Below are 25,319 nucleotides of genomic sequence, written 5' to 3' on the forward strand. Positions count from 1 at the left end.
AGGGCCAGTCTGGAAGCAGTCCTGGGAATCCTGCCCTGGATCGCCGCAAGGTGGCAGTGTACATCCACTTTTGAGTTGAAAGTTGTAGTCATTCTACAGCTGCTTTTTTTTCTGGGTTTCCAGGGTACCATCTCCACCCTCCCCACCCACCCAGGAGTTTCTCATCTCCAGTTTGCCTTCTCCAGGACCTGTCTCTTCTGTGAAGCATCCTGGGGGTGGGGGTCGAACACACTATCCAGTGGTACCTGAGGTAGGTGGGGCTGGAACTAGCATGAGGCAAGAGAGGTGCCTCAGGTACACTCCTAGAGATGCTGCACATGCCCTCTTAAATTTTGTGCCCTGGATGCCTCACTTGCCTCACCCACTTCTTGGCCCTGCTCTGAGGTTGAGCAAGACTCAGGCCACTCTCACTTCTTAGGATTTTTGGTATGCTAAAAATGGAAGGAACATGTTTATAAAAATTGTGTATTCTAAAAACTTAACATTCTAGTGAACAAAAATAGAAAAAACTACACATATAACCATTTGGAAACAAAAGTCTAAATTTGTGGCTCTGAATGAATGTGAGGCCCAGGTAAGATGGCCTTCTTCACACCCTACCACCACCACCATGTTGCCTGTGACAGGTCCTGGCTGGGGCCTCTCCATGGATCATAGGTTGCAAAATCAAGCCTCCAAGGATTTCTTCTACCCAGCTCTGCCTCTAGGCTTAGCCCACATCTATCAGGGATGCCCCTGCTCCCCTGTCATCTCTTCCTCCCTTTCACATAGGACTAGTCTCCTAGGCTCTTCCCTATCTCTGTTGCTAAATCCAGTGGTTATTTCTTAATTTTCACTTAACAGTCACTCTTAAAACGCTTGGTTTCCATACACTACTGTCTTGTCTCCTTTGCTAGATCTTTCTTACCTGTTCAATCTCTGACTTCTCAGAACTTAATCCTCAAACTTCTCTGTCTACACCCCTCCCAGATGATCTTAATCGTTCCAAGACTCTAAATACCATTTATATGTTCTTTTCCCCCCAGTTTTATTGAGATAAAGTTGACATAATTAGTTTACAGTATGCATCAATGATATATGTATATATTGTAAAATGGTTACCACAGTAAGTTTAGTTAACATCACCTCACATAGTTACAAATTCTTTTTTTCTCGTGATAAGAACTTTCAAGATCTACACTCGTAGCAACTTACGAATATACAATATGATATTTTAAATACAGTCATGCTGTACATTTCATCCTCAGGACTTAATTTCTCTTATAACTGGAAGTTTGTACCTTTTGACTACCTTCACCCATATCCCCCAACCCAAGCCTCTGGCATCCACCAATCTGTTCTCTTGTTTCTGTGAGTATGTTTTTTTAGATTCCACATATAGTGAGAACATAGAATATTTGTCTTTCTCTGACTTATTTCACTTAGCATAATGCCTTCGGGGATGAATGGATAAAGAAAGTGTGTGTGTGAAAAATGGGATATTATTCAGCCATAAAAAGTAGGAAATCCTGCCATTTGCAACAACATGGATGGACCTTAAGGACCATCTATATATGGTGGCTCTTAATTTTTGTCTCAGCCTAAACCTCTGAGCTCCAGATATCAGCTTCTAATACCTGACTACTTCCGTCTCTACTTGACATCTCCACCTGGTTATCCAATTAGCATCTCAAACTTAAAATGTCCAACACAAACTTATTTCTCCCAGTCCTGCACCTCCTGAGGTCTTTACTATCTCAGTCAAGGATACCTCCATTTACCCACCTGCCCAGGCCAAAAACCTTGGCTTCATCTTGGATACCTCTTATTCTCACATTCCATATTTAAGGCATCGATAGATCCTGTCACTTTTATCTTTGAAACATAGCCAGAATACAACCACTTCTTTTCACCTCCACTGCTACTACCCTGGTCCAAGCCGTCATCTTTTGCCTGTATTACTGCAATGGTCTCCTAATTTATCCTCGTGCTCGCATCCTCTGCGGAGGATTTGCCACACAACAGCTAGACTCAGCCTTTCACTCTCTGCTCAGACATTTCCATTGCTTCCCATCTTATTCAGTCCATGTTACTCCAAGGCCCATGTTACCTCTGACCAAATATCTGAGCATTCACCTCAGCCACCCTGTTCTAGCCCAGTGGCCTCCTTGCTTTTCTTCTGACACATCAAACAAATTTCCACCTTAGGATATTTGTACCAGCTATTCTGCCTGCAATTCTCTTCCCTAGGTAGCCCTTTGACTCTCTTCCCTCCTTCTATTCCTGCTCAGTGAATCCTTTCCTTAACATTTGTATAATAACAGCCCTTCTGTGGTGGTTTTAAAAACCTCCATAAAATTTCTGATATTCCTCCCTTTAAGAGGTGAATCCTAATTCCCTTATCCTTGAATGTAGGCTGGACTTATGTGCTTTTTTTTTTTTTTAAGTTATGTACTTTTAACAAATAATATATGGCAGAAATGACAGTATGTGACCTTCAAGACTAGGTCATAAAAAATATTGGGGCCCCTTTAGTCTCTTGGGTCACTGCCGTGTTAGGAGGACACTCGGGTATGAGGTCCTCCCATGAAGAGGTCCACCTGGGGAGAACAGCCTCTTGCCAACAGCCATGTGAGTGAAGCATCCTGGAAGTGAATCCTCTCAACCCAGTCAAACCTTCAGAGGACTGCAGCCCTAGCCAACATTTTTATTACAGCCTCATGAGAGACAGTGAGCCAGAACCACCTGGCTAAGCCCTTCAAATTCCTAATCCACAGAATTGTGAGAGAATAAACGCTTGTTGTTTTAACCTGATAAGTGTGAGTGTAATTTGTTACATATTAATAGGTAATTAACACACCCTTCCCTTTCTATTCCCCCAACTCAGATTTATTTTTCTTCATTTTACTTATGGTCATTTGGCATACTATCTATTTCCCCTACTAGAATTATACCATTATGATAGTGACTTTATTTACTGCTGTATCCAACAACGCCTGGCATAAAGTAGGTGCTCAGTAAATATGTGGATGAATGGATGTCTAGGTCTGTCTGTCTTTGTGAGATGTAGGTTCAGATGGGGGCTATGTGTGGTTATGAGAGACAGCCCTTCCTCTTCACAGATGAAGAGATAAACCAGGTTCCAATCAATCTCTTCCTTCCCCTCAGCCCTTTCCAGTTGTATACCTCCCGGCTCAGACCTCAAAGGAGGGTTTACTATGCTTGATTGGTTCTTTTTCTTTTAGGAGTATCTACCCAGTCCCTGGCCTCTCTGCTCCCCTTCACCCCCTGAAAAGCAGTCTCCAAACCCTCAGACTGGAATTTCCCCAAGTTAGTTCCTCTTTTTCAAAGAATAATCTTACCATCTCTCTCTCTCCAGGTTCCTCCTCTTTGAGTAGCCAGGGGAAGCTGTGGGGAAAGAGCAAGCTGGGCACAGGAGTTCCACAAATCTCTACCCTCTCTCCTCTAGTCCTCCAGGGGGCCCCCAGAGCTTGTTTGTCTGCTTCTGTACATACACTGATTCTCCACTGTGCGGGCCTGGCTTCAGAGAGGGGTGAGCAGAGGCAGGGGCTTGCCTCTGCACCAGGAGAACTTACCACACAAAGCCCTATTGGAAGGGGCATCAGTACTGATGGTTGTTGAATTACCAAGGTAGGAATGGGGTCTGACCTTCAGGTCTGAAATCTAAGCAGAAGGGCTCTGAAGTGAGCCAAAGGTATGAACAGGACTGACCCTTAGTGTGGCCAGCGATGAACTAAAGAGAACACAGACTTAGTGCCACAGTGGGAGCCAGGCTGGGAACAAGAGTGGAGGCTGGAGTCACCCACAAGATCTTGGTGGTGCCCAGGCCAGGGCAAGCTGGGTCTGAAAGGAGGGGACTGATTGGGAGAGGGTCGGGGAGAGAGGAAGCAACAGTCACACCTGAATTCTGCCTCCTGGAGGAATCCTGGCACTGGGAGGAATCTTGCCTCACTGAGTATGAGGTCGGGATTGTCCCTGGTGCTAAGTCTGGGTTTGACATAGCAGTTTCACACACATGCCAGGTATCCCCCTACACACACATGTTCTTTCACACACTTAGTGTCACCTCTGGGTAAAACCTGCTTTTGGTGGGTTGACTCCCTTGGGTACAGGAAGAAACTGGGGGATGTATGAGGGTGACTGAGAGGAATGAGGTTCGGGTTGCTCAGAGGAGAAATTGTGACCTGCCATCAGGAACCCCAAATAAAGAACAGCATCTCAGCATCTGGGGTATAACTGGGGGTAGGGCCTGAATCAGTTGTCTGAAGGGGTCTGGAGATACAGACTGGGAAGTCATGCACACATGGGTGGAGGATGTGTGTGAAGATGGGCAAAATGCTGATCACTGCCAAAATGTGTTATCAGTACCAGAGATTCATTATACTATTCACTCTTCTTGTGTATATGTTTGAAGATGGCCATAATAGAACTTCAAAAGAGCTGTAAACAGTGGCTGTGTATCTCCATGTGGGATGTGTACCCTGCTGCAGGTGTGGATTCAGCTCAGAGACCTCCAAGTATGTGTGCAGAGATGTGAATCCACCACCATGTGCACGTAGTGTATTATGCAAACTGCAGCACGCATTGCAGTTGGGGACAGCACCTGATGAGGGCAGGGGAAGAAGCTTCAGTTCTGTCCATGCCCTCCACACTTACCCCAGCATTCTGCAGAGTGATTCCCCTCATGATCACAGGCCATTGGTGCTATAGTGTCCGTGCAACCAAGTATGTGAGACAGGGCAGCTGTGTGCCTGAACTTGTGGCAGGGCGTGTAGGTGTGTGAACACAGCTATTTGTGTGTGAATGCTGGGCACTGAGTGTAGATGTGGAGGGGTGCAACTTGTGAGGCTAGGCAGGGTCTTGGTGACGAGCCCAATGGCAATGGACTCCTCACTCTCCTTTGCACGATTCCAGGCGCCGCTCCAGTGCCTCCTCCCTCGAATCTAGCTGTATGGAGGGCGGGAGACACCTGTTGGGAGGGCTGGGAGCGGCAGTGCAGACTGGGGCTCTCCTACTCCGTCCCCGCCCGCCCTGTCCCGCTTGGGTCCCGCCCCGGTGGCGGCCGCCAGCAGAGCAGCGTGAGCGCACCGCAACCAGAGGTGCGCACCGCTGCAGGAGCGCACAGCTGGGGACCCCGCGCAGGGAACCGAGCCAAGGCAGGGGTCACCGGAGAGGCGGGCGGAGCAGAGGGAGAGCCGTGGAGACTCAGGGGGCAGCGGGCCGCTCCAGGCTGGTGAGTGAGGCAGCGGGGTGCTGGGAGCTATAGAGCGGGCGTCGAGACCCCGCCGTCCCCTGCCCTCCCGGTCTCACCCTTGTCCCGGCCTCTGCCTGCGCCATCCTCTGTTCCCGCGCCTCCTGGGTTCTAGTCCTCTGTTTCCGCCGCGTCTTTCGGTCTGTTTTTTCCTCTCTCTGTCTGTCCCCCTCTATTACTGTCTAGCCCTGTCTCTTTCTAATCGCTCTCTTCTGTCTCTGTCTCCTGCTGCATCGGTCTTTCCTGTTCTTTCTCAACCCCTGTCTAATTGTCTCTCTGTCTCTGTCTCTCTCTTTGGACTGTCTGTCACTCAAGTCTTTGATATTTATCTCTTGCTCTTCTCTTTTACCGTCCCTGTCTCTCCGCCCAGTATCTCTATCAATCTCATCTCTCCCCACCTCTGTCTCTCCATTCTTGTATCTGCCTGATATCTGTCTCTCTCAGTCTTGGTTCCTCTCAGTCTCTGTCTCTCCCCACCTCTCTCCTGTCCCTCCATCCCGTCCCGTCTCCATTTCCATCTTCATATCTCCCTGTCATTGTCTCCGTCAGATCTCTCTCTCTCACTCTCCTCCATCTCTCTCTGTTTCTTGGTCCTCGTTACCCTCTTTGATCTGTTCAGTCTCTACCTGTCCTCAATGCTCATTTCCGTCTCTTTGGCTGTCTTTCCTGCTCTTTCTACATCTCTGTCAATCCCCAGGAAAACAATCTTTCTGCCTTTTTCCTTATGGCCCCCCTGCACTTCCCTGAATCCATGACCACCTCCGCTTGTGTTGGGGGTTGTGGGGCAGCAAGGCCCAGCACCTATAATTCCCTCCCCCACAGGCGGCCCTTTCTTCCGGGCCCCGCCTAATGCCAGGCCCCCCACAAGTGGGGGGACTGCGCCTGGAAGCTGTAATGGAGGCCTTGCAGAGGCAGCAGGCTGCCCGACTGGCCCAGGGAGTGGGGCCATTGGCCCCTCCACGCCCACCGCTACAACGGCACCCCCTGCCTGGCACCCGGATTCTGCAGGCCCCTGAGGGGGCCTTGAGGGAGGTTGGGGCTGAGGAAGAGGAGGATGCCCAGGAGGATGAGGAGGAGGAGGAAGCCCAGGCAGAGGAGGAGACAGCCGAGCAGAGCGATCCAGGGACCCTGGGCCCCAGCTCACCTTCCAGACAGCCCCCTGGACCTCACTCCCATGAGTGGACCTACGAGGAACAGTTCAAGCAGGTAGGACTCCCTCAAGTCAGGCCCTTCCCCCTTCCTTTTCTCTGGGCAAAAGCAGAACCAGATGATTAGTAGCCCACCCATCCCCACTGCCTTCCGCAGGCTTGGAAGACAGAGACACAGAGACCTAGAGAGAGATAGTGGAAAGACTGAAGGATAGATAGTGACAGGAAGGGAGAGACAGGCACCCAGAGACATGGAAAGAAGTGCATAGGCACACACTGAGAGGTGTAGGAGACACCCAGAAACATGGGGGCCGACAGAATGGAGGTTCTTGATGAGGCTGGAAGGGAAAGTGGGAGGGGTATAGGAACCTTCAAGAATTCTTTTGAGGGGGGATCTGGAGACTGGGGATTCCAATGCCAGCACCATCCTACCCTAACTTTTCACATATCAAGTCACAAGGTTATATTCCAGTGACCAGTGTGAATATCCTGGGCTGCCTGCTTCTGGCTTTGGAAGCAGGATGGAAGTTGCCACTCCTTTGACAAACTGATATCCTCTTCATCTCTTCCCTGTCACATTCCCCCAATCAAAACCTCTCCCTGGCTTGAGTTCTGTGGGTGACAGTTCTCAGCCCATGATGGCCACTACAGCCGCAGTGTAACTAATAGGCCCCAGTGCAGCTGAGAATGACAAGATCTTACTCATAAGGCCTTATCTGAAGTTCTTTCTCCCTGTGGAACCCATCTGGATGTTATTTTAAGTTACAATTTCAGGTTGTCACTATGAAGGTATTCTGCAGGGATATGACTCTAGGTATGCTATTCTGAAGGGTATTGGTCTTGGGTATTTTCCAAAAATGTTTATATAGTACTCTATGGCATTGGCGTACAAAGGAGTGTACTCAGGGCTCTGTTACTCTGGAGATGTGGCCGTTTCTCCTGGGTATAATTCTAGGAATTATTACTTGCAGAGTGTGTTACTTATGGGCATCCATCTAAGACATAGGGCTCGGTTCTTGTAGGAGCGTAGCTCTAAAGGTGAAGTTCTGGGATTTGTTATTTGTGGGTGTTTTTCACTGAGAGTTCTTATTGGGGAATGGAGTATTACCTATGGGTGTTACTTAGAGACTGATACTCTGGGTAAATGAATGTTACTCTAGGGATTGTTCTTCCTGGATGGTATTTTGGAAGTGATACTGGAGTTGGGGATCCAGATGACTGGGAATGTGTGGGATGACCCCCTGGCCCCTTCAAGTTCTGACCCCACATGTCCTGGTTGGTACAGGGCCATTGCCTCTGTGATAGCTTCTGTAGTGGGCAGGTCATTGTCCCTGGAAAGAGATCAGAGCAGAAGGTGGGCTGAGGAGCCCCAGGTTTCAATCCAGGAGCTTCTCAGCATCCATCTTGCCCAAGGGATGGGTTAGAGGCATCTCTGCCCCTCATCTCCAGCCCTGGCACACAAGAGATGTGAACAGCAAGATGCCCTTGCAGGAATGAACAAAAGTGCTCAGATATATGTCAGTTTCCCCAGTGTGGAACACAGTCCCAGCCTGACTTCCTCTCTGGGGCTCTGTGCATGCCCTGGAGGACAGGCTGAGCCTCTGCAGCTTTCTCTTTTCCCCTACTCCCCAGGTATGTGGTTTGACCTGCCTAGGGCACAACTAACTAGTAAGGGTTCTCCGTGTGTATTAGAAAAAGTGTCCTTACCTGCCCCCAGGGGGAGAGAGCCTAATGTCTGAGAGTCCACATTTCAGACCCCACTTACCCCTTCAGCTGGGGACCCTTATTCAGGGGAGAACTTGAGTTGGGGCTCCAGGGGGAGGGGTCTCAGCAGAGCTGGAAAATGACCTTAGTCCTTCCTTAGCTGTACGAGCTCGATGCAGACCCCAAGAGGAAGGAATTTCTGGATGACCTGTTTAGCTTCATGCAGAAGAGGGGTGAGTGGGGTGATGTAAGGGAAGGACTCCCATTTACCAGGTTTGAGGATGGGAGACCTCAGGGTTTAGTCCCCATGTTGGGTCCTCTCCACAGAGGCCTAAGCTTGGCAGCACCTATCTTTTGGGCCCTCAATAGTGTCCTTAACCTCTGACCTGGCCCTCCTCCTCCACCCAGCGATTAATTAGTGGCCAGCCCACTGGCAGGTTAATGAGTGTGAGATCAATTGGGAGGGTGGGAAGGGGAACTGGTGGGGGGCTGGCCTGGAGTGGGTGGTGGTTCCCAGGACTAGGGGGCTGGGAATGCCTTGCTCCTCTTTCGTGGACCCTTCCTCCAGCTTTGTCTCTCCTCAGTTTCCCCTCGCTTCAGGCAGGGAACACCCAATGTGCTCTACAGCAGGAAGGATGGGGATTAGACTAAAGGAAGGACTTTTTGAGGGGTAGGCTGGGGACCATGTGAGTTGAAGCTTTGCATGAGGAGGAATTCCTTTCCAAGAACCTCAGAGCTGAAATAGAATGCAAGAAGGGTCCAGGAGGGGATCAGGATGGGCGGCAGTTCATCACTTAGGCTTCTCCCCAGATTCATGGGTCCGAAGACTGACTCATTATCTCTCTCTACAAAGCTAATTAACTCACTAGGAGCTTGGCCTGATAAGCTGCTAATTAACTGGCTGCACCGCCCCCCTCCCCTTAATGCGGCTGCTGGCCAAAGTCCCTCAGGCCCCCACCCCAGGCCCAGCACCCCTTTCAAGTCCATTCCTAACCAGGGACCTTCAGTGGGGCCCAGATCCTTTTGCTCCCAGGGAGACCTAGTCATTCTGGTTCCAATGTACCCTCCCTGCCCAATCCTCGAGGTCTCCCCTCTACTGGGGGTTGGGTTAGGGTGGTCTGAACAGGCCCCAGAACTCCCCCTGCACCCCCCAGCTCTGCCTCCCTCTGCTCCCACTGAAGGGGGAGGAGTCCCGCGGGGCCGATAATTTCCCCCCATTAATCAGGCCGCAGCTAATTGTTCGGGTCCAAAGGCGCCAGCGAAAGGGGACGGGATCGGTAAGGAATTAACTGGGGCCCATCGCTCAGTGCAGACAGGCCCCTTTGTCAGGACTGGCCGGTGGGGGCGGCGCGGCTGCGGAGTTGGCGAGCCGAGGCAGGAGCTGCTGCTTCTCCTATCCACCATCCCTCAGCCTCAGGCAGCCACCCAGGGCCGCTGCTTAAGGGAGTCCGGCTCCTCATCTCTGTCAGAAAGTCCTTCCTATGGTCTATCCCAGGGGCCAGCAAACTAAAGCCTGTGAACCAAACCTAGTCACCTGCGAGATAAGAATGGTTATTATATTTTTAAAGAGTGTAAAAAAGTATAAGACAAATAACATTTCCAAACGTGTGAAATTCGAATTTTATTGGAACACAGCTGCACCCCTTAAATATTCCCTAGAGCTGCTTTAAGGCTATAGTGGCAGAGTGGAGTAGTTCTGAAGAGACCATTTGGCCCACAAGGCCTAAAACATTTACATGTGCCCCTTTACGGACATTTGTGTACCTGTGCTTTAGCCTCCAGTCCTTCCTGCTATAATGGAGGCCTTGGGGGCTCTGTGGGCTCTACCTGAAATACCACCTCCCACCTCTCCCTTTTCCCCTCCTTTTTCGAGGTCCCGCCATGTACCCGGGCCTCGTCCAGGCAGCCCAGGATCCTGCAGACCGGGCCTTAGTCTTAATGTCCTTTCTGCCCATCCCCTAACCAGGAACGCCAGTGAACCGCGTGCCCATCATGGCGAAGCAGGTGCTGGACCTGTACGCGCTGTTTCGCCTGGTGACGGCCAAGGGTGGCCTGGTGGAAGTCATCAACCGGAAGGTGTGGCGCGAGGTCACACGCGGCCTCAGCCTGCCCACCACCATCACGTCGGCCGCCTTCACTCTACGCACCCAGTGAGGCCAGGCGCGCCAGCAGGAGGAGGGCTGGAGGAGGGTGCGGGAGGCGGGGCCTCGGCGCGCGGCTGGCCCCAAAGCGGGCGTCCGGGTATGGGGCCGGTGTAGAGCTGGATCAGCGGGACCCGGTATCCCACAGACACACTCCCTGTCCCCACCTAGATACATGAAGTACCTGTACCCATACGAGTGCGAGACGCGGGCGCTCAGCTCCCCAGGGGAGCTCCAGGCCGCCATCGACAGTAACCGGCGCGAGGGCCGTCGACAAGCTTACACAACCGCCCCGCTCTTTGGCATGGCGGGGCCGCCCCCTCGGGGCACTCCAGGTCCAGCCTCGGGTCCTGGCCCCGCCCCGTCCGCGCCCACTCCGGGTCCTCGTCCCGCCCAGGGCTCCGCCTCCGGCCTGCCAGCCCACGCCTGCGCTCAGCTGAGCCCGAGCCCCATTAAGAAAGGTATGAAGAGTGAGAGGCTGAATTTTGAGGTCTCTGAGATCTAGAGGGTCGCTGAAATATAGACATTAAAATGCAGGGATTCTGAAGTGTGGGAGGCATGTGGTTAGTGCCTCTTGTGACCTGCACCTTTTGTGTCAAGATTGTTTCCAAATCTTTTCTCTGATCCTGAAAACAAGACAAATCATCAAATGAGATCCTTGCAGTGCGGTTTTGAGGTCTCTGAGATCTAGAGGGTCGCTGAATAAACAACATTAAAATGCAGGGATTCTGAAGTGTGGGAGGCATGTGGTTAGTGCCTCTTGTGACCTGAATTATTTAACAAGAGAGAGCAAGAAAATCCCCCGAATTGTCTTGGACCACCCTAGACATATATATTGGCCCTTTGGGCTCTCAAGCTTCAGAGCCTCTAGGCTAGGGCTCTGGACAGGAGTAGAGATTGAACTTGATGCTTAAGCTCTGGTGACCTCCCTTGGTCCCAGGCCTGGGGGAAGAACCAAATGCAGAAACTGAGTTGGTTGGGCTAGGGGAGCTGAATGACCTGTTCTTTCAGAGGAGAGTGGAATTCCAACCCCTCAACTGGCACTGCCTGTGGGTCTGGCCTTGGCACCTGCACGAGAGAAGCTGGCACCAGAGGAGCCTCCAGAGAAGAGGGCTGTGCTGATGGGGCCTATGGACCCACCTCGACCTGTGGTACCCCCTGGTTTCCTGCCCCGTGACAAGGTTCCCCTAAGGGGTGAGGAGGGGCTTGTTGCTGATAGGGCTTTGGGCCTGTGCACTGTGGGAGGACAGACCCATCACCTGATAGGCATTGGAGGTGGGGCAGATATACTGCACAATAGATAACCCTGTCATTACAAGTGTGAGCTGAAGTGGAATGAGGACTGTCTATAGGGATGGAGGGGGAACTTGTAAGTCTGAAGTCTGATTTTTCCATATGTGACTCTCCTGCCTCCTGGACAGACGAGCGTCTGGATGGGCCTCTCAATCTGGCAGCCAGTGGTATCAGCAGTATCAACATGGCCCTAGAGATCAACGGGGTGGTCTACACTGGTATGGGTACTGCAGGCTGTCTATACTGGCATGAGGTTAGGGGTATTTACACTGGCATGGGGATTTTAGTCTTTTTCTACTGGGATGAGGTTCAGGGATATCCAAACTTGCATGGGTAACATGGGGTTCAGGGGATTGCTACACTGGCATGGGTTAAAGGGGGTATCTATATGGCATGGGGTCCATTAATCCCCCATGGCATGGGTACCATGGGATGTCTGCCTTGTCATGGGCCTAGGTATCAGTGTAAATATTTATTGTTTACCTGTTTGAGGATATCTGTATTGGCATCAGAGTGTCTAATTGACCCAAGGGAATTTTCCTCATGGGTTCGTGTTAGGGGTATGTGTGTAGTGTTCTAGCCATCAGGACACTGACTTTTGTTTCCTTCTTCTGTTTCTGTACCCTACCCGCTCCTGCTTGTGCTTGCCTTCTACCATCTCCTCATCCCTTTGCCAGGCATCCTCTTTGCCCGCCGCCAGCCTATGCCAGCTTCCCAGGGCCCAGCCAACCCTGCACCCCCACCTCCTACAGGGCCCCCTTCCAATACCTTACCCTGAGAGCTTCCACTTGGAATTAAGAGTCCCAGCCCCATTGCTGGGGGGAGACACATCCTCTATCTTGATTCTCCCAGGGTGCTGACTCTAGGACTCAGCCCTGGGAGGTGACCACTCCCCCACAATGCCATGTGGACTTGAAGCCAAATAGTTTTTGTGTTTTTTTCTTGATGTTACATCTACCTCATTATAAAGGGAGGGCACTTCCTCCCTGGCCAACTTCAGCAGCATCTACCAAAGAGTTCTGCTCCCAGTAACCCCCCTCATCCCCTCATGTGCTTCAGTGTCAATGACATCTCTAGGATCCTACCTCTTCGAGTCAGACCTGCTTCCACAGGAGCCAGGTGAAAGGTTGGGGTTGGGGTGTTGTGAGGGAGATGTCCCTCAGGTCACATCTGGACAATAAAGCTGCAGTCCTTTCCTTCTCCATGCTTCTTCTCCTTGTTTGGGTCTGGGGTTTGGGGAGGAATTATGTGGTATATACAGGCTGCATTTGGCCAGGGGTTCTCAGAAGGGAAGACAGAATAGCAAAGGTCCATGAGGATTGAAGAGCAGGGTCTCATGAATCATAGTGCTCGGGTTCAAATCTCAGTTCTGCCAATATAGTGATGAGTGGCCCGGGGCAAAGCACTTAATGGCTTGAACCTTAGAAAACTCCAAAAGGTTATGGTAGCTCACGGGGCCACCTGACCTATGGGAAGGGACCAATCCTGGAATAAAGGGTATATTTATATGTGCAAATTTGGGGAGTTTGGTGGGAAAACCTCTTTGCAAGAAGAAAGTCAAAGGTTGTCTTGACAAACAGGAACAGGAATCTAGAGTAGGGCCTAACAGGTGGCCGTTGCCTGGGTAACCAGACAACTTTTGATACCTTTCCCTGGCTCAGCCAGTTACTTCTGGCACTTAAGGCTTGAGTTGTGACGTCGCTTCCTTTCTGGGGGCGAATGCGCACTTGGATTGGCCAGCCTTCTCTATTTGGTCGGATGTCCCGCCCTTTGACTGTTCTGCAGCCGATGCGGGGCAGTGCTAGCTATGGCGGCTGTAACCGATGTGCAGCGGCTGCAGGCCCGAGTGGAGGAGCTGGAGCGCTGGGTGTACGGACCAGACGGGTCGCGCGGTTCCCGGAAGGTGAGCGACCTGGGGTTCAGTGGTCCTTTTCTAAGGCAGAGCAAGAGCGGTATACTGGCTCAGTCCTCGGGGTGGATGCCACCGCTCCAGTACTGTAGCCTTGCAGCCCGGCCTTTGAAATAAGAAAGGTCTGAGACCACCCGGAGCATATTGAACCCTCGGGGTTCATTCCCATGCAGGGCACTGCGGGTTATTAGGCTCACTCGAAATGGGCTCAGTATGAACTGTGACTAAGACTCCGCCCCTGCCCTCACAGGCCATTTGGAGAGACTTGACACACTCGAGAAGCTGACTAATGAGAGTTTCAATAAGAGCTCAAGTCCACAATGGAAGAGCCGTCATGGAGCCCTGTGTAATTAATTGCCAAATGAATTGTGCAGAGAGCGGTCCATAGAACTCCAGAGGAGGCAGAGCGCAGGTGCATAAGGAAGACTGGGGGAGGTGGGTAAGAGGTGAGGTCTGAGAGGACTAGAATTAGTAAGAGAAGGAGTTGTATACTGGATGTTCCTATGTGGACCGGCACTCCTTCACACCAGGGACTAAATTTTGACAACTGTGAAGCTCACTTGCTCTCTCATCCCCTTTTTACTATGGGAAGACCTATGGAAGGTGGAGTGTCAGGAATATTCTGAAATTAAGTGCATCAGTGGTAATGATGTCTGTACACTTCTTGTGGAATTAATTGTCACAGCTGATTGTTCCCCATTTGAGAACTGACTTCTCAAAACATTCTCTCCCTTTGACATCAATGATGCTAACTGTCCTGGTTTTCTTCCTTCCTCTTTGGCTGCAGCTGCTCAGTCTTATTTGCCTCCCCATGTATTTGACCCTTGAATATTGGCATTCCTCACCCTCTAACCCTAAAACCTAGGTAGGTTCAGTCAGAGAGGTAGGAACCGGGGCATTTAAATAGTATATGCTACTGCCCCACAAACTCTAAAATAGTTCATTACCTTCTCAATCAGACTTGAGATGCCCCAAGGAGTACATGATTATTTCCCCTTTCACATTGAGGATTCTTGGAAGGTAGAGTTGCATCTCCTTTAATACAAGAGAAGGGAGCAACCTAGATTTCTAGGACAAAGCCTTGAAACAGTTGGTGAATCTTGGAATTAACTTCCACTTCCCTTATAGGTGGCTGATGGCCTGGTTAAGGTGCAGGTAGCTTTGGGGAACATCGCCAGCAAGAGGGAGAGGGTGAAGATTCTGTACAAAAAGAGTAAGTGTTGCCTTGGGGTGTCTGCTTACCCTCCTTTCCATGCCTATGCTTCCTGGGACCTGGGACCTGGCCCTTCAGCACAGTAGGTCTCTGGAGTCACCCTTTGGGGATAGAATGAAGTCACCCTTTGGGGATAGACTGTGAATCATTTCCCTGCTGAAATGGTGAATTGGAGTGTGCTTTATATTTTGTGGTTGAACTCCAAGCCCATGACAGTGTCCTAAGTTAGAATAAGAGCTCTGCTTGAAAGGTCCTCTTGGTGAAGGAGGGTGAAGGGGTATGGAATTTCCACAGGCAAGGTTCAGAGGCGGGAACTTAGTCACTGAGAGCCCCAGCCTTGGTTCGGCCATGCCTTCTTGAGAATATCAGCTCTAGCGACCTGCTCAGTAACTAGAAATCAGATAAAACTCTGGCTCGTCTTGGTGGCACTGAGAGGCTAGGGGCCTTCCACCCCTGGTGAACATAGGTCATTGGGAATATTGAGGGCTCCAGGGTTGGGGGGCAACTGTGTTCCCAGCTCTAAAGTTTGAGGTCAGCCAGCCGGTGATCAGGGTAGAGACAGGAAAGTGGGGATAGGGGGCCTGGTGGAGACCTGCTTTTGGACACTGTGGGTATCAGCTCATCACTCAAAGCTCTCTGCAAGGTAGACCACTCCCCCAATATCAGTCATAAAACAGATTTCCACTCCCCAACCCTATTCCATTTTCCATCTTGCTGCTTTTCTAGTTGAAGACCTGATCAAATACCTGGATCCGGAGTACATTGACCGCATTGCCATACCTGATGCCTCTAAGCTGCAGTTTATCTTAGCAGGTAGTCCTGGACAATGTGTATATATGCATCTGGGGATGTGAATTGTGGGGGAAGTTGGTCAGAGAGATGGCCTCCCTACCTGACCTCTCATGAACACAGCTCTGGAAACTGCTCTTTGGAATTCTGGCCTAGCTCTAGGCTGAGGCCCAAGGTGGTCCTGTGGTCTTCTAGTAGACATTGGGTCTAGTATATTTCTGAGCCAGGTGCAGGCCATGGTGTTAGCCACAGTGGGAGCTACTCCAATGTTCTATTAGTGGGCTGCCTCTAGGATTGTTCTTTAGAACCTTCCTCGCTTTTGCTCACTAGACAGAAGAGCTTCTAGGTAAGGGTGGGGGCAGAGAGCATTGCACTTGGAAGAGGAGAATATTGGTAAGAGTTTCAACATCTTTCATGTGAGAAAGCTCTGGGATTTCAGAGTTCTAGACAGGAAGTATTGTCTTAACAATGTCTGCTAATCAGTCAGCCACTTCATGAGGGTTTGCCAAGCACCTGTGTTTGTCATTCATTATAAAGATTTTTAATGACCATCTGCTGTGATCCAGACTGTCTTAGGTGTGAGGTATACAATGGTGAACCAGAACGTCCCTGAGTCATCTCCATGGCTCAGACATTGAGTTAAGGAGATCTTTTCTTGCACTGACTCTTGAGTCCAGCCTCTTCATCCTTTCCTGTGACTACTGCCTCAGTGTTCAACCCGTTGCACATGAACAGTTACAGTCTCCTATGTTTTCTTTTTGACCCTAGTCTATCCCATTCACATATGGTCCAGTATCATCTTCCTAAAACACATTTCCAACATGCCACTTTGGCTACTTTGGAACCTCAGTGTCTCTCTCCTTGCTAAGATAAAGTTGTAAAACCTTAGCGTGCCATTCAAAGCCTTCTATAGTCTGCCAGACTTACCCCCACCCACAATTCTGTTTCCTGTGTTCTCCTTGCTCTAGTTCAGTAAATTGTCTTTCCTCTACTAATTGACAAGCATTCTTGCCTCCAAATGTTTGACATAACAGTCCTCCCTTTTTGCATGCCCTTCTCACTCTGCAGTCATTGAAATCCCCTATGCAGAGGCACGCTTTCTTCACTGGACTCTTCTGTTACTGTCCCAGCTCTCCAGGAGCTTATAATTTGTGTATCTCAGAACCACTGAGCAGAATCTGCCTGGCAGTCTGCCACATGTCTCCTCTTTCGACCTTCCCAGGAGCCCTTGAGTGTGGGGATCCAAGTCTGAAGTACTTTGTCTTCTGTGGCCTAGGAGGGACTCACTGAATTTGTTGATAGGAGGCTAGAAGAAGAGGCCTTAGAGTTAAAACTTGGAGAAAGGTGGGATTTGGAGAAACTTAGAGGCTTCTTGGGCATAAGATGGGTCAGAGCAGAGGCATACAGGAGAGATGGGGGCAGAATGGGGGGATGTGCACCTAGAGAAGGGGGCAGTGGGCAGAGTAGCTGCCCCAAACTCCAGGACCCAACCATCTTCCCTGCCAGGTCCTCAGCCCCCTTCATCAGAGTAGCAGTGCCCAGGCTTGCCTCACTGACTTATTTTATCTGTTTATGCCTCAGAGGAGCAGTTTACCCTCTCCCAGGTTGCACTCCTGGAGCAAGTGGAGGCTTTGGTGCCCATGCTGGACAGCGCTCACATCAAAGGTACCTTTCCACTACTCTGCTTGGGGAGGTGTGTGGATGGGCAGGACTTCCCCTGGGCTCAGACCAGGTCTGCTCCTTATCTTTACCTTTACCCTGGGAGTACCTGCCTCCTGCTATGGGATTAAAATTGCCAGGGCAGAGAGCTAAGTTTCAGAACACCAGGCAATTTGGGCCTGAGGACACTAGTATAAGCCCAGCAGCTCCCAGTTCGATTCCTTCTGCCTTTTACCCCACCCCTCAGCATCTGTCCGTCAGGGTGCTGCAGAGTCCGGATTTTACTACAAGAGTCCCTGCCGGGTATGTGGATGCGTGTAAATTCTTCCTGCTAAGAGCAGTCCCTGGGCTTGGGTTTTGACAAGCAGACAGTGACTTTAATTGAATCCAGATATCCATCTTGTCTGTCTCTGAAGGTATTTTTCCCAGCTTCCCCTCCCTACACCTGATAGCTGCCTGCTGAGCATCTGACAGCCTTAAGCTTGGGGCCCAGCGTGGTGGCCAAGGCTTTGGGTGTTGGATTCCAGGTAGCCAGCTTAGGGGCCTGGCATTCATCTTTAGCCCACCTGTAGGCTCCCTGTTCCCTAGGCCAGACAGACTTGATTTCACTGGGGTGACAGCAAAGGGACAGGTTTCATGATAGGCAAAGATCTTTACCTGGCCCTGCTTACAGCACTGGGGTGGGGGTATGAGGCAATTCTGGGGACCCCAAGGTTTGTCTTCTCCTAGGGACCTGTATCTTCCCCTCCTTTTTGGGTCCTTGAGTAAGACTGGGGTGGGAAGGGAGCCCCACCACTACCTCCAGCTGCAGTGGTCGATGAAGCCTGGCGTTTGTTTAGCTTCTCCACTCAATACTCTAATCCTGCCGAAGACCTAATAGACTATTGAGCAGTCCCAAGGGAAGGCACAAGCATCATCGGGCAGTGTTCGTTGTGTTTTATAGCCGTTCCTGAGCAAGCAGCCCGCCTGCAGCACTTGGCCCAGATTCACATCCAGCAGCAGGTATGGAAGGGGAGAAGACCGGGAAAATAGCCTCAGGCTCCCCAGCTCCTCGGAAAACTTGGGGTTTTATCCTTTATCTTCCATCTGCCTTAGAGAGGGGAAGGGACTTGCCAGGTCTCCTGCCTCCCAGAGTAGGGCTATTCAGAGACACCAGAAGGTTGGTGTTGGGAGGTACCCGAGAATTCCTGGGGATGGTGTTTCCTTGAATATAGGTGGAGGAACTATTTTTTCACTATTCCCAGGCTCCAGTGTAAAGTTCAAAAAGGGTTCAGAAATAGAGGACGGGAGGAGACATATACTAACAGAAATGTTTCCTTAAAAGCGTGGTCCACTCCCCCTTCCATCAGCCTTAGGACTGTAATTAGGGCATCCATCTTAGAACCTCAAAGTACTCCTTTAGAAATTTTCTTCTTTTGGCTCTGGGGTTAAACATCACTTTTTCTAGGCTGTATGGGGAGTGGGGTCCCTAATAAGACCAGAAAGTTAGTGGGAAGTGGAGGCTTCGTCCAACTCCTTTCTCTGCCACACCTTGGCCCCGCAGGACCAATGTGTGGAGATCACTGAGGAGTCCAAGGCTCTCCTGGAGGAATACAACAAGACTGTATCCTTTCTGCTCAGCCAGGCCCCTGAAGAGTGTTGTCCAAAGCCCTGTCCTTTTGTTCTGTCTCTAGCTCTGTCTCATCCTGTCCCAGCCAGCCTATTCCCATTCCCCCACCTTCTTGGCAGATGCAAAATCTCTATACTACCTCACTCAGACTCCTGTTCTCACCTTGACCTGGGACTAGACAATGCTTCTCTCCAAGCAGTTTGTGCAGTGGGATGAGCTGCTTTGCCAACTAGAAGCTGCCAAGCAAGTGAAGCCAGCAGAGGAGTGATGGCTGCTCCCCATCCCAGGGTGGACCAGGGCAGGCCAGGGCAGGCCAGGGCAGCCAAGCTCCAGGGTCCTATACCAACCTGCCCTTGTAGCAGAGCAAGGCAGCTCTGTATTTATTGGATTCACAGCCTACCTGTCTGCACTCAGGTGGGGCCCTGAGATCAGATGTCTGGCTACTTGAGATTTGTTTGTTGCACACCCTCCCCTCATCAGTACCCTATTCCAGTGACAATAAACTGTAGAGACCACTGGAGGAGTGTGCTGTCTTCTTGGTCTAGGTTGGGATTGAGGGAGGGGGAAAGGGGCCAGTGGAGTTGTCATTGTTCCTGTGGTTGAACCAGGAGCTATACTCATCCTGGTCTTGCTTTCTGGGAGGTGTATGGCCCTCAGGATAAATTCGCTTGATGTCAATGGAACATTCATTTATGTATCCATTTACCCCACATTTACCAAGAACCCCTCTAAATGTCAGATTCCATGCCAGGTGGGGAAGACACAGGTAGGGTCCACCCGATCCCTCCCCTGCACAGGCTAGCTGCTTGAGAGAGTCAAGGAAAAGGGCAGTCCCACCAGGTGGGAACAAGGTCTTTAGGGGCACAGAAGGAAAAGGGATGGAGGGGGGAACTCTGGAGGATGATAAGCGGGCTCTTTGTGAGCCAAAGGAGCAGTATGTGCAAAGGCAGAGAGGAGCCTTGAAGGTGCTCTCTGTTGATGCTATTAGCCGAGAAGGGGAGCCCAGAAGAGGTTCTGATGCAGGAGTTTGGGCAGGCGGAGAGATGACGGTGAGGGTGGGAGCCGCTAGGGAAAGCGACAGAGCTTGATAAAAAGCTGAAACAGATTGACACCTCACTCCACCAAGTGTTTGCTGCCCCCTTGTGGTCTCCCAGAGTGCTGTGGGACACCCCACCTGGGCTCTCACTAGCATTTCAAATTGAGCATGTCCGAACCTAAGTCTGAAACTGGGAGACATCCCAGACTCTTCCTTCTCTGTCCAAACGGTCTCCAGCTCCTCACCACACCTACCTCCCAACTTAATCTACTTTTCTCTACTTCCACTGCCATTTCTCTACATCATTCAACAAATCCTTTAACAAGTATTTGAGTACCTATTACACACCGGACGAGTCTCCGTGGACACGCCCCTGGGACCCTGCGGCCTGGAGTCACCAGTGGTTGGGGCCCGATTTCCCTATCCCTATCCCATCCTGCGCAGGAGCCAGAGTGAGCCGTGCACACGAACTGATTTGGTCCCCGATGACCCCCCCCCTCCGCCCCCATGGCTTGCCAGTGCCCACAGAATAAGGTCGAAGCTCAGAACTCGGTGACCCAGGCTCTCGCCTGAGCAGCAGCGGCCATTCCAAACGGAACCCCTTGCTCTTGTGCTAAGTAACACTCGCAGCTTCGCCTTTGCTGTGGCGTGCTCAACTGGTAACACCAGCCCTGCCACCTTCCAAGGGCCAAAGCCTCCTCATTCTTCGGGGGCAGGACTCCTCTGACGGCCGCTCCTCTCCTCCGCAGGGGTCTCCTCTCTCCAGTAGGAGTGCCCCTTCCACCGAGCGGCATAGAGTGGACTACGCTTGTATTCCAGTTCCCCGGACTTCGCGACTGAGCTCACTCCTAGATTTCCTAGTCATTCTGTTTTCCGGCGGAGTCCCGCGGGCTCCGCCCCTCGGGTCCTGCCCCGCCCGGCGTGCGCGGCCCCGCGGCCTCGGCGCGCTCCCGGCCCACGCGCCATCTTGGCTCTGGCTCGAGCTGGAGGCGGGCGTTACCGTGGCGGTGAGACCCGGAACCCAGCGGGGTGGGGTAGCAGTCCTGGAGGCGGGGGACAGGAGAGGTCAGCTTTTTGGCTGCTGCGGCTGGCGGGACGCTGGGGGTGGCCTATGGAGATGGAGACGGCGCAGGTCTGGAGGCCGGTAGTAGCCGGAGCAACCCTCCACGTCAAGCCTCTGCTCCCGAGTTTCTGAGTGACCTGTTTTGGGGGGATGACCCTGGGAATCTCTAGGTGAGGGGTGCTCCGCTCTGCCCTAGGGGTTTTAGAGTGGTGGAGGGGGTCAGTTATGTCTTTGAGGAGCATTTTGGTGGGGACACTTGTCTCTGCGTGGGGAGCTTGGGGTGTAGGAGCTTGGCCCTGTCCTCTGGAAGTGATGGAGGACAGAGCAGGTTCCCTCGAGTTGGGGGAGACCAAGCCCTGCACTGAGAGACTTACAGGGGCCTTTGGTGGAGAGTGTAGAAAGAATGCAACACACGCCAAAGTTAGAGTCAAAAGAAAAGTTTATTAGAAAAGGGGTAACACTCCACGGACAGCATGGTTGCCCCTAAGAGGCAGAGAGTGAGAAAGCCGAGGACAGTGAGAGACAGAGTAAAGAGTGCAGAGAGAAAGAGGGAGTGACAGACACTGAGGGACAGAGTAAGGACAGTAAGGGACCCTGTGTGTTTGGGGAATTCAGTTTATGTATCATACTTTAGTTCCTGTGACTTACAGTTTAAAGACTTTGATATGGACATACAGTGAGGAAGGAGAAGAGTATGTTGCTTGAAAGGCCTGCTGGCATTTCCCAGCCTTTGATCCGTAGGTCTCTATGGTTTTAGCCATAGGGAATGAACGATTTTATTTGTGTAGGGCAGCCATGTAAGGAGTCTGTTTTTTCCTGTTTCCTCTTCATAGATGTGGGAAATGGGTTGTTAGCAATCCCAGCAGAAATCTTCCTTTGTTCTGCAGCCTGGCTGCAGAGCTGATCAACATATTGCAGTCTCTGAAATGTAGCTTGGTTTAACAGTTCTCTCGCCTCCCTATATTAGAAGTGTAAGGTGAGGGGACCTTGTCCCTGTCCTGGGAGAGCCTGGGGTGAGGAGCTCTCAGTTTTGTTCTCAGAGAGTCTGGGATGAGGGCCTGGACTCTATCCCAAGGCGCCCAAGATGCTCCCCACCCTTCGGATGCCCCCTCTGAGGGGACTTGGCCCTATCCCAGAGAGCCCAACATTTGGGGAATTTGGTTCTCTCTCAGGAACTCCAGGGTGGAGGGAGGGCTATGGCCTTGTCCAGGGGAAGGGGTTTATGAGGTACAGCTCTTGCCACCGTCCTGAGAAGCTGGGAGTGAGGGGATATCATTTTTTTCCCTATAAAGTCTGGAATGAGGAGTAGGGCCATGTCCTGGAGAGCCAAGTTGAAGGGATAGCCTGGCGCACATTGCCTAGCATTTATCTGACACTTCCCTGCAGTGGGCAGCAAGATCCAACGGCAAGCAGATGGAGCACTACCGGAAAGCTGGCTCTGTGGAACTCCCAGCACCTTCCCCGATGCCCCAGCTACCTCCTGATACCCTGGAGATGCGAGTCCGAGATGGCAGCAAAATCCGAAACTTGCTGGGGCTGGCACTGGGTAGGTTGGAGGGCGGCAGCGCAAGGCATGTGGTATTCTCAGGTTCTGGCCGGGCTGCAGGGAAGGCTGTCAGCTGTGCTGAGATTGTCAAGCGGCGGGTACCAGGCCTACACCAGCTTACCAAGCTGCGCTTCTTGCAGACTGAAGATAGCTGGGTACCAACCTCACCCGATACAGGCCTAGATCCCCTCACAGTGCGCCGACACGTGCCTGCAGTGTGGGTACTGCTCAGCCGCGATCCATTGGACCCCAATGAGTGTGGCTACCAGCCTCCAGGGGCACCCCCTGGCCTGGGCCCCGCACCTAGCTCCAGCTGTGGCCCCCGACCCCGAAGAAGAGCTCGAGACACCCGGTCCTGAAGACCTGCTGAGCAAGCTGTTCTCCAGGCTTGAATGTCTAGGATGGCTGTGCCTTCTTTGAGAAGCCTCTATAACTGTTCAACATCCTCAACAAGACTTGAATCCACAGAAGTGGGCCTTTTTGTTCTGCTTCCCCTTCTCTCTGCTATGAAGAGTGACAGGTGTGCGGTCTCTGCCATGTTCTGGATTGCTTAAGAAGGGCTTACTTTGCCTTCCATCTACCATTGCCTCTGATCTGCTTTATGACAGAGGTGCAGGGAGTATGTTTGGAAATAAAGGTTTGTCTAATGAGCCTCCCTCTGCTCTGCCTATTGTGTGGAAGTGGGATTAAGGGAGTGGGAGTCTCTGCCCTTGTCCCCCAGGAGCTCACAGGCTAGAGAAGGGAAAAGTAGCCTCAGGCTAGTGCCAAGATGATCTAGAGTTGTTAAGAAGTCTCAAGCAGTAACCTGATATATCTATACCTCTGGGTAACTACCACATGCTTTGGGCTGGTTTAGGGACTCTGCCAGGTACCAGGTCAGACATTTTTTTCCATCTGCGGCATATATTGTAGTAATTAAGATCATGGTCTCGAGCATTAGACTGCCTGGGTTTGAATCCTGGTTCTGCCTCTTGTTTATTAGCAAGTTACTGCTTTGTGACTTTGGGGAAATTACTTCTCTGTGCCTTAGTGTTCTTATCCATAAAACGATATAGTACTTACCACAAGAGGTGTTAAGAGGATTGAAAGTAGAAAGATACACATATAGCTCTTAGGTACCACCCGAGCATATAGTGCTATATAAATGTTAATTGCCTAATTATTAATGACTAGCTTACAAACATGCTTTTTCTTAAAAACATACCTCAATCTCACATCTCCCTTCCAGGTCTCATCCTTGCCTTATTACCCCTTGCTGCTCATTTCCTTGGCCTTAGACTCTTAGATTCACTCATGGTCAGGCCAGGGACATGAGGAAGTGAAGATTGCAATGGTAGCCAGGGCACTGCAGGGACCAGAGCAGGTTTGTGGGCAGTGGTAGACTCAATAAAGAGTTGAGTCTATTGGGTCTCCTACTAGATTTTTAATTTTTTTAAATTTTATTTTTCGATTATAGATGGCATTCTGTATATTAGTTTCAGGCATACAGCATAGTGGTTAGACATTTATGTAACTTACAAAGTGATTCCCCTGATAAGTCTTCCCACTGGATTTTGAGGTCTTCTCCAATGTGTCCAGTAGGCTGAGTGTCCAGTCACCTGGAAAGCACAAAGTTAGGGCTCTTCTGACCGTATGTTGTAGCAGGGTGGGCTCAGCAATTTGAGTGTTAAAGTGTTTGGCTGAGTCTGGGGAGGAGGACTTGAGGTGTTGGGGAAGAAATGGTTGGGGGATTAGAGGCCTAATTAGGGCTTAGAGCAGAGATGAGGAAACTATAGGGCCAGCAGGCTGTGGTCAAAACTTGGAACACTGTCATCCTTCGCTTTCCAAAGTAGGTTGCCCAGAGTGATGTGGAAGATCCTGAGGGAGGCGCAGGTGATGGAGATTCAGAGGATATTAGGAGAAACAGGAAAGCCTCTCAGCAGCTGCCCAGCCAGGCTTCTCAATTGCAGAGGTCATGGAGCATCCAGCACACCTCTAGAGGCTGTGGTGATGACTCAGGTGTCTTACTACCAGCAACCACCTGACTTCTCCCCATTCTCTTTGTGGCTAATTCAGGGTTTTTTCTCCCTCCCAGCTTCTGCTTCTTGCCTTTTCTCTGAGCATCTCCACTGATGAGTCTTCTACTATCAACACCTCTCTGTGTCGTTAGTCCCCAGAGCTTTGGGACCAGGCTACTTGCAGACTATTGATCTTTGGCTCAGTATCCCATCCTGATCCAGCCTACTGTGTCTAGGGTGGAATGATCATGTGGAATAAGCATGGTGACCTACGCTGAAGGAATGCTTCAGTGAGGTGACATCACAAGTTCTGGGAGTCCTATGAGGGGCTCCCAATTGGGCAGCTCGTTATTAAGCCACCACCTGGTATCTCCAGGAAGATGGCAGGAGTAGTGTGGAGGGAAACTAAGCTGGGGTTAAAATCCCTCAGGAAGAAGTGTCTCAGAATCAGGAAATAGGCCACAGGCTGAGGAAGAGATGGCTAGTGATTCCCGGACTTTTCCCCTCCTTGTCCTTCACAGAGCCCAACTGGGGTCTACAGGAGGAATTGAGAGAGGGAGCCAGAGAGAAATGAGACTTTTGGAGGTTGGAAAGCCCGACCAAGCTTAGGAAGGAGTATAATTGTTGTGTCAGTCTCTTCTTACTTTATCTTTAAGCCACTGTAGTATGGCTTTTGCCTCCATAATATTTTAGAAAAGGTTATGTCATGATACAAAAGGTAAGGAAATAGAAATAGCACTTTTAAGAAGTTGGATTGTGAATTGGAGGAGAGGTGATAAATAGCTGAAGAGGAATGTAGACTACAGAGAGAGTTTTTAATTAACTATTTCTAATGAGTTGGCATAGACTTGAGCATATTTGTAGGCTGATGGAGGAAGCCAATAGGGAAAAAAAATGGATACCTCATAGGATGAGACTCTTCAGGAGGCAAAAGGGTATGAGACCCAAAAGAATGGCGGTA

General features: G+C 50.9%; 4 protein-coding genes across 8 annotated transcripts in view; all 4 read left to right on the plus strand.

Annotated features, from left to right (window-relative positions):
- Positions 1-1,396, plus strand: part of SIGMAR1 (sigma non-opioid intracellular receptor 1) — a 4,684-nt gene extending 3,288 nt beyond the window's left edge. The window contains exon 4 of the mRNA XM_025049692.1: positions 3-1,396. Within this exon, the coding sequence (XP_024905460.1) occupies positions 3-79 (77 nt within the window). The 3' untranslated portion in view covers positions 80-1,396. The remainder of the gene's footprint in view (positions 1-2) is intronic.
- A 4,749-nt stretch (positions 1,397-6,145) lies between these two features.
- Positions 6,146-12,315, plus strand: ARID3C (AT-rich interaction domain 3C). The gene is made up of 7 exons (XM_006916036.1): positions 6,146-6,457; positions 8,264-8,336; positions 10,070-10,253; positions 10,416-10,705; positions 11,256-11,438; positions 11,666-11,755; positions 12,215-12,315. Exons 1-7 carry the CDS (start codon positions 6,146-6,148, stop codon positions 12,313-12,315), a joined length of 1,233 nt encoding a protein of 410 aa, XP_006916098.1.
- Positions 12,316-13,285: 970 nt separating this feature from the next.
- Positions 13,286-20,447, plus strand: DCTN3 (dynactin subunit 3). Of its 3 annotated transcripts, none has more exons than XM_025049731.1 (7): positions 13,286-13,440; positions 14,575-14,659; positions 15,386-15,472; positions 17,030-17,113; positions 18,051-18,109; positions 18,651-18,710; positions 20,087-20,447. In XM_025049731.1, exons 1-7 carry the CDS (start codon positions 13,345-13,347, stop codon positions 20,306-20,308), a joined length of 693 nt encoding a protein of 230 aa, XP_024905499.1. In that variant the 5' UTR covers positions 13,286-13,344; the 3' UTR covers positions 20,309-20,447. The 3 variants fall into 3 exon arrangements, with proteins under 3 accessions (XP_024905499.1, XP_006916099.1, XP_024905500.1); XM_006916037.3 differs by lacking the exon at positions 20,087-20,447 and adding an exon at positions 18,895-19,234; XM_025049732.1 differs by lacking the exon at positions 20,087-20,447 and adding an exon at positions 18,865-19,001.
- Positions 20,448-20,667: 220 nt separating this feature from the next.
- RPP25L (ribonuclease P/MRP subunit p25 like) lies at positions 20,668-23,012 on the plus strand. Of its 3 annotated transcripts, none has more exons than XM_006916038.3 (2): positions 20,668-20,759; positions 22,202-23,012. In XM_006916038.3, exon 2 carries the CDS (start codon positions 22,229-22,231, stop codon positions 22,718-22,720), a length of 492 nt encoding a protein of 163 aa, XP_006916100.1. In that variant the 5' UTR covers positions 20,668-20,759; positions 22,202-22,228; the 3' UTR covers positions 22,721-23,012. The 3 variants fall into 3 exon arrangements, with proteins under 3 accessions (XP_006916100.1, XP_015448166.1, XP_015448165.1); XM_015592680.2 differs by having other exon boundaries at positions 20,702-20,817; XM_015592679.1 differs by lacking the exon at positions 20,668-20,759 and adding an exon at positions 20,824-20,985.
- The last annotated feature ends 2,307 nt before the right edge of the window (positions 23,013-25,319 follow it).

Source organism: Pteropus alecto, unplaced genomic scaffold, assembly GCF_000325575.1.
Source record: "Pteropus alecto unplaced genomic scaffold, ASM32557v1 scaffold206, whole genome shotgun sequence".
Taxonomy (NCBI): Eukaryota; Metazoa; Chordata; class Mammalia; order Chiroptera; family Pteropodidae; genus Pteropus; species Pteropus alecto.